This window comes from Lathyrus oleraceus, chromosome 2 (genome assembly GCF_024323335.1).
Source record: "Lathyrus oleraceus cultivar Zhongwan6 chromosome 2, CAAS_Psat_ZW6_1.0, whole genome shotgun sequence".
NCBI classification, from domain to species: Eukaryota; Viridiplantae; Streptophyta; class Magnoliopsida; order Fabales; family Fabaceae; genus Lathyrus; species Lathyrus oleraceus.
Window position 1 is genome coordinate 33,760,963 of NC_066580.1, and position 8,605 is coordinate 33,769,567.

Below are 8,605 nucleotides of genomic sequence, written 5' to 3' on the forward strand. Positions count from 1 at the left end.
ATTTCTATATAAATCTAATATATTCATTGAATAATTATTAGTATTTATTTTTTAAATAAACGTGGCCATAATCCACTAGTTTTGAGACACTGAGTAAATAAATGTGGAAAATGCGTTCAAAAGACACACATTAAGATAAAATACTTCGATCAAATACAATTGAAAAAAGTGTTCGTAATACAAATTAATTCTTAAAACAATGAAAATAATAACTAAAGAAATAAAACTCACATTATAATTATAATCACTGAAAGCTAATTTTTTATTGTCTAGCATCCTCCATAAGTCCTTGGGAGGAAAGTTTTTTTGTGAATGTGTTCACCAAAGAGGAACGCATTCAGACAGCAACCAAGGTGAAAAGATCTCAAATTGAGGCTCCTCAAATGATAGATCTGGATTTTGAAGATACTGGTTAGAATGCATTTCTTTTGGAAATGGATAATCCATATCTAGATTGTCTGAATGATGTTGTGGAATTGAAGGAAAATCTTCAAAAAACATCTGATTTGATAGATCTGGATTTTGAAGATACTTGTTAGAACGCATTTCTTTTGGAACCATATCTAGATTGTCTGGATGATGTTGTGGAATTGGAGGAAAATCTTCAAAAAGCATCTGATTTGATATATCTGGATTTTGAAGATACTTGTTAGAACGCATTTCTTTTGGAACCATATCTAGATTGTCTGGATGATGTTGTGGAATTGGAGGAAAATCTTCAAAAAACATCTGATTTGATAGATCTGGATTTTGAAGATACTTGTTAGAACGCATTTCTTTTGGAACCATATCTAGATTGTCTGGATGATGTTGTGGAATTGGAGGAAAATCTTCAAAAAGCATCTGATTTGATAGATCTGGATTTTGAAGATACTTGTTAGAATGTATTTCTTTTGGAAATGGGTAATCCATATTTAGATTGTCCGGATAATATTCTGAAATTGGAGGAAAATCTCGATCAAAAGACATATTACCTGATGGAAATGGTGCGAGTCTAGGAGAAGACCTGTTAGCATTCATAATATAAATTATAATGTTAGTCTTGAAATAGGTTAATGTAATTATAAATTTTAAAAAGAAAAAAAAACATTAAATTGTCTACTCACCTATTATCCAACGTTGGGAGAGCATGATTGTTGATACAAGTACTTGAATCACCAACCAACGTTGGAAATTGTTCAAAGTTGTTGATATTTTTGTCACCATAATTTTGATCAAGAAGATAGTTACCATGTAGAGTATGTACTTGATGATCAAATTCCATTCTTGGTAGAGCCGTTTCTGCTTCTTCTTGGGAGACATTATTTTGTCCAACATTCTTATTCAACTCATAAACTTGGTTTATCCTTTCTCGAATGAGGTGCTTTTTAGAGTTTTTTAAACTCCTTTTTTTTGAATTAATAAAATTCTTTAACTCGTTATCGGTTCTTCCCGGAAACTGTGCAACAAAAGAAATCCAAAATAAGTAGACTTCATGCAAAAAAATTATTACCAAAAAAATCTTATTTTTAGATAACATAAAAAAAAATCATTACAATTATAGAAAGTCTAATAAGCTTTAATTTTTTTTTTAAAAAGTTATTTTTTTTCCCAAGAGTGAAACATGAACAAACCAACCTGTGAAACCATTTGACACCACTTGGGTCCTAACTCATTATAGAGATGAACAAGTTTTCGCCCTTCTTCTTCATTGAACGAACACTTTTTCAAAATTGGATTGAGATGATATAACCATCTAAATCGACAACTTCTTCCATCTCGAGCGAGCTTTGTTTTCTTTCTTAGAGAATCCCACTTTCCAATTCCATATTTAATCACATATTCTCTTAATACTTGATCCTCTTCACTAGACCATGTTCCTTTTCTTAACGCAATATTTCCAGTTTCATTAGATTGATTGCATTTTTTTTGTTGCAAAGAAGAAGACGCCATGATTTTAGAAAATGCGATTTTTAACTACGTGAATAATAGTGTCAGTATGTTGAAATATATAAGAGAGTGTGTGTGTCTTAGTTTGAAAAAAAATCATTATAAGTCCATCTTTTTATTTTAACTCCTACTTTTCTTAACCAAATCAATTACCTACTATGGAAGACAAAACTTTTTATTTTAACGTCGCTTTAGAAGTGGGATGCGATTAACGTCGCTTTAGAAGTGCCACCTTTTTATTTTAATTTAATAAGTTTAGTCCTCATTTTTCTATAACAAAAAAAACTTGTTAGTTTTTTTTTCTTTTTTTAAAATAACTTTTTTATATATCTACATTATAATTTTTTTTATAAATAAATCCAAATAAGTTATTTACAAATATTATTTTATTATTTATATTTTAAAATATTATAATAAATATTACAATTTTATTGGATTTACATTACAACATATATAAATTAAATTATAAACTAGCTCATTGATAGCTATGTAAGGATATTATATTGTAGTAATGCAAATTCTAATCCACGATATTCCAAATATTTATCTTAAAATAGTAAAAATGTGTTCGAGTTTGGGTTTGTATTTTTCTCAATTTTAAAATACGGATATGAGATGAATAATGACAACATTAATCATGAAGTTTCTCATTACGATGATGAAATCAAGGAGAAAACCAGAAATGTAGAAAAAATGGGAACAAATGAAGATATCTCATTGATTGAAGAAAGTTAGTTATTTGATATATTCAAAGGAAAGACCTGGTAGTTAAGAGATAAAGTAGCTTTCCAACTAATCTTCTATAGTTGAGAATATATTCAAAAGACTCGGTTGTGTTCTGATGCAACTTGAAAGATGGATCAATAGGAGTTTTGTCCGGTTTAGACTTAAGGAGACATGTGTCTTTCAACACATTCAAGAAATACTTTCTTTGACAAATAATAATTTCAATTTTGGAATGAGAAACTTCTATTATTATGAAGTACTTTAACTTGCCAAGATATTTGATTTTAAATTCAACATCAAGTGTAGTTTTCAATCTATAAATTTCATCCATGGAGTTCTCAACCAAAATGATATCATTCACACACATTGTAGTGCACTGAAATATGGACCATTATTGGGTGCGAAAAGGGAATAATCTCAACCAAATTACTTATATCATTAATTAACTAAGAATGATGTTAATTTCATACCATTTTCAATTGCCTTGCCTTAAACCATAGAGTGACTTCAACAATTTGCATACTTGATTTGACTTTGGACTAGTAACACCTTGTGGCACTAATGTGTATACATCTTCATGTAAATCTCCATGTATAAATACATTATGTATTTCCAATTGATGCAACTTTTTGGAATTTATGGAAATTCTGAATAAAATTAAGAATACTTGAAAAATTTTAGTCAGTCGATTTCTTTGAAAACTGATGTAAGATCCTAATTTTGACCCTAAGATCCCTCATGGCTGATGACACTGAAATTCACCGTATTTTCGACTCCGATTTCGCATGCATTTTAGTAGTTTTATTGTCATTTTGTTGTTTTATTACTATGTTTCTCTTTGTTTTTAGGTTTTTACTTTAATCGGAGCCCCGATCGAGAAAAGGAGTGAAAAAGAGCTAAAAACCCTAAAATTCAGTATTTTGTACTTGTAGCTCCCACTGTGGCTGGCGCCATAGACCCTGCCATGACGTGTCCTAGCTCAACTTCCCTCAACTGCCACGTTCCCCACTACTTCCACTAAGGCGCCTCAGATTGGCCTTGTGGCGGGCGCCATGGCCTTGTGGCGGACGCCACAAGAGGAAAAGTTTTCCCTCCCATTTTCAAGTTGAAGGGCATCCTTGTCATTTCCCTCATTTTACTCTCCTATGAATAGAGACTCGAAATCACTTGTTCAAGCATCCAAACTTAGAGCAGAGGAAGATCCAAACTTAGAACAAAGGCAAACTCATAGCAAAATTTGTCTCACTTAGGCATGTATTCAGTATTTTAAAGTGGTAATCACTTCGCATTGGGGTGTTACCACAATTGTGTAATCGAGTTTTGTGATTGAGTCTGTAATCGAGTTTGGAGCACTTTGGAAGGAAGTTAATTCTGCCGCCATTTTCATTTCCGCTTTGCATTTTATTCAATCCTTCGATTGGAGCAGGTTTTTATTACTTTGCCTTTATCTATTTTAATTTCCCGCACTCGCTTTACTTTATTTAATTCCCGCACTCGCTTTACTTTATTTATTTCCCGCACTCGCTTTACTTTATTTATTTCCCGCACTCGCTTTACTTTTATTTATTTCTCGCACTCGCTTTACTTTTATTTATTTCTCGCACTCGCTTTACTTTTATTTATTTCTCGCACTCGCACTACTTTTATTTATTTTCCGCACTCGCACTACTTTTATTTATTTTCCACACTCGCACTACTTTTATTTATTTTCCGCACCCGCACTACTTTTATTTAAATTAATGCACCTTTACTTTACCATGTCTAACTAAACCTATAAGGTTAGAATGTAAGGATCGTAATTGAACCGATAATCCGTACAAATGTTCGTAGAAATACTTAAGGGCTATTTTAACTTTCAACTTAAGTTTTCCCGCATTTAATTTCCGTTGGGTAAGATCGAAAGCCGTCCAACGTCTTTTTAAACTTAATTGTTTCTAACTATTTCAAAAACAGCGAAAGCGCTTTGTTTAGTTCATTAGGAATTTTTAACTTAAGAAGAAAAGAGATTTTAAAATTATTTTCGGACACGTTTATAAGTTTAGAGTCTGGTTCCTGAGAACCTCTTTTGGTTAAGAAGTCCAGGTTAAAATACTTTACAACTTAGTCAAGATACTATATTTCTTAAAAATAGGTTTACTACTCTAACGCAATGCGCGCCTTTTTATAAGTGACAATAAGAGGGTTTGATTAGGGAGTACAACTCGGTTCTGAATACGCGAAAGCGACAGTTCCTGTTAAATTAGTTCTTTTCAAAGTAGGAAACACTACCCATAGGTAGTTCTACTAGCAAGTACTTGGATTATTAATTGATTATGTGAATTATATTCGACCCTGTCTTTATTAATTGAACTTTATTCAACACTTTACTTTTCATTGCACACTCTAAAAACACCTATTTTGATTGCCTTTGATAAACATCATAACAATAGATAACGATAGATTGACACTTGGTCTCTGTGGATTCGACAACCTTTTATATTACTCCGACGCGTTCGTATACTTGCGAAAACCCACGCATCAATGGCATCATATCATTGCTCATTGCCTTGCCTCAAGGATCATAGCATCTTGGCTCCTTAACCCTAGGGTGGGACTTGTGTGAGTTGGTTTGAGACCACCAAGCATGCTTGAATTGTATATTATTTCTTTTCTTATTTTGTTTACTAACCAAAAGCAAAAAAATATGTCACTAACATCTTTTGTATTGTAGCTTGAGCAATCATAAGATCTAAGGCTCCTAAGAGGCCCCTATGCATTGATATGGCCAGAGGAAGTTGAAAGCAAGCATGAAAATGGTTCCCAAAGCTCTCAATCATCATACATGCCTACCAAGTATCTCAATTTGTCAATTTGATCAAAGCAAACCAAAGGGCTTGAGGATTGTTTCCCAAGGAAACCCTAATTCATTTGTGCATTGACTGTGCCTTGCTCATGAAGCAACCTTAACCCATGATCAAATATAATCAAGGGAAGTTCTTTCATTCATCATTGCATGCATATTTGAACTTATTTGAGTGTCCTCAATCATTCATTCATCAGGATTTGAAGTATGGACTTGAGAAGTTGATCAGTCAATTCACCTGACTATTTTGAAATCCACTGAGACCCAACATTTGATGTGTTTGTTAAATAAAGATGACTCCAAGAGAAAAAATGTTCTTAAGAACCATATGAACAACTTTCATGTTCATAAAAATTTTATTTGAATCTTGGAAGGTCATCATTCATTTCCAAACATTATAGGTCATTTTGACTGAAACCCTAATTTTGGGTCAGCTTCCCAAGGACCTAACTCATTCATTTTTCATTATTTTGAGGTGGGATCAAATGCATTGAAAATTTTAAGATGTCTAGTTCATTTTTTATGTTAAACAAATTTTCATAATCCTAAAGAAGTACATGTGATAATACAAAACATTATAGGTCACTTTGGACCAAAGTCATTGAAATGTGAAAAAGTCCAACTTCAAGTGCCCATAACTTTCTCATAAAAAATCCAAATGATTCAAAATTTGAGTCCAAATTTATTTTCTTGAAAATATATATAACTTTTATGTTGGAGGTTTTGTCATATGGAGCTTTTATCATTGAAACAGAAGGGCTTGAAGTTGGTACATTTTGGCAAAATTCACATGAACATGTTTTGCACCTTGAACTTTATGACCAATTTTCATTAATTTACCAATTCCAAATGGAGTTTTGTTCAACATAACAATTGTTCCTCATGTCAAGACATTTCCAACCATTACCCACAAGGCCATGTTTCATTTTGGTAAGAGGTATTTTCGAAGAGGAGAAAGTTTGGGTGCAATTATGGAAACCATGTTCAAACTTCATGCACACTCCAAATCATTCACATGTACACGTCCATTTCATTTCAATTACACTTCAGCATGCCAAATCAATTGGATTTGGGCCCTCCATGCGCCTCTACAGGCCCATGCATGGAGGCCCAAATCACACATGCACATGAAATTCCCATGATTTGCATTGCATGTTGCTATAAATAGAGCTGCTTGGCTTCATTCAAAATCAACCTCAAGGCGTCTTAGATGTTGCAGAACTCAATCCAAACCTCACTCTAAAGGAATTTTGCTCTTTCACTTGAATTTTTCAGATCCAATTTTCAACTTCATTGGTTGATTATTGGACTCTAATTCCTTAGCCTTGCCTTATTTCCATCTGAAGAACAGGCTGCTATCAAGAATTGTGAAGGATCGTGCTCCATAGATCTGCATTTTGAAGGTTGATGCTCAAACTTTTTTCAATCGAAAACCGTCTTTCTGCTACTGTCTGTAGCGGCTACTACGACCATATGTAATAGGCGTCTGATCTTTGTATGGGAAGCGCCTCAAGGCTACTATGGCCCATAGCAGCTGCTAAGGACGGTCGTATTAGATCCCTGAATTTTGTATGAAGAAAAATCCTTTTTCTGAATTTTGTTGTATTGTGTTCCTCTTGATCCCTTTTTTTCCTAGAACACTCTTTTGAGCCTGAAATCAGAGAAAACATGCAACCAAGCTTAAAATAAGATAAAAACATATATTAAAAGGACAAAAGAGAAATAAAAACAACTAACAAACCGGTGCAAAAAATTGTTTATCATTTTCAGAGCAATTTTGTTGATATTTGAAGAGTTGGGATCACATGTTTCCTCTTCCAAACCGACTCCATCATGAATCATAACGTTTGCGATCGGATCCCCATATGGCTACCGAGTATGTTGCCTTCTGCAGTCTAACATATGTTGAAACACTTTAGTGAAAAGTTGGTCTTGATGTTATTGTCTAGAAGCCAAGTAACCACAAAATCATTCGTCTAACAGTTGCTTGTGGTAACCTTCCTCGAGATAATCACATGGGTGATCACATAGAAATTGAGACAACATGTCACAATCATATATTCCATTGTGTGAGAGACCCTATGACATGTAGCTGGTTCAGAAAGAAGGGATTGTGTGGTAGAGTGAAGATTGGAATTTTCAAAGTTATTTGAAGCATCATAATAGTAGAGAGACCCACAAGAGGGTAGACCAACAATTCACCCAAACTCTTCAATTGAGAGAGATTAAAATTTTACATACCTAAGAAGTAATAACCATTTATTTGTATGTGAGCTTTGAGTAGAATATTTTTACCCGCCTTGGATACACTATTTTTGGTTTATTGCAGATGATTTCTTTGAGTTTAGTTTGGTTGAATGCATAAAAAAAATTCAAAATTTTTAAAATAGATATCATCGACAAAGAGCAGTTTAAGAACAAAGTGATTGAAAAAAATACTTGTTGAAAGAGTTATCTTGAACCGATGATGAGAAGTAATCAAACTCAAAGGTTGCAAGAAGAGGTTTTGATTCTCTTGAGTGCCATAGGTGATGATGGTATAGCTCACAATAAATAGTAACAATAAATAGTAAAGGAAAACAAATAACAAGTACGATAAAAGAAGAAAATTTAAGTGATGAAAGAAAGAGGAAAGTAGAATGACCTCTTATAGGAGGTTTCTAATCAATTAGATCCTACCCTAATCGATTAGGAGCTTTAATACAATTGATTAAATGATTGATTGTTGAAATGAATAGACTTTTGAAGTCTTATCGATTACAATACATAGAATTTGAATTTTCAACTAAATATTTGTTATAACTCTAGTGTGCATTGAAAGTTCTCTATGATTTTTGCATTTTATTTTTTTTATTTGATAACTATATTTTCATATATATGATAGGTTTCCAGATTAGTATGATGCAGGATGAAAATAAAGCTTTAATATGCTGCATTTTTTATTGACATAATTGCATATATTCCATTACATAAATTTACTGATTTAGGCAAAGACTATCATTCGATGAAAGGTTACTATATAAATGTCAATATAAAATCAATTGTTTCCATGTGGTTACTAAAAATATCAATAAATAATTTATCTAATAAAAGTTATTCAAAAATTTT

General features: G+C 32.6%; 1 protein-coding gene across 1 annotated transcript; it reads right to left on the bottom strand.

Moving 5' to 3' along the window:
* Positions 1 to 318: 318 nt before the first annotated feature.
* Positions 319 to 1,932, bottom strand: LOC127121790 (transcription factor MYB72). Its single transcript, XM_051052226.1, has 3 exons — positions 1,618 to 1,932; positions 1,107 to 1,438; positions 319 to 1,006 (listed from the first exon to the last, which is right to left on the bottom strand). Exons 1-3 carry the CDS (start codon positions 1,930 to 1,932, stop codon positions 319 to 321), a joined length of 1,335 nt encoding a protein of 444 aa, XP_050908183.1.
* Between the last annotated feature and the right edge of the window lie 6,673 nt (positions 1,933 to 8,605).

Excerpts from the sequence above, each read along its gene's own strand:
- LOC127121790 (XM_051052226.1), bottom strand. The coding sequence starts at position 1,932 with ATGGCGTCTTCTTCTTTGCAACAAAAAAAATGCAATCAATCTAATGAA. Across the intron at positions 1,439-1,617 it reads GGTGTCAAATGGTTTCACAG|TTTCCGGGAAGAACCGATAA; the intron begins GTTGGTTTGTTC and ends TTTGTTGCACAG. Across the intron at positions 1,007-1,106 it reads CTCCCAACGTTGGATAATAG|GTCTTCTCCTAGACTCGCAC; the intron begins GTGAGTAGACAA and ends GAATGCTAACAG.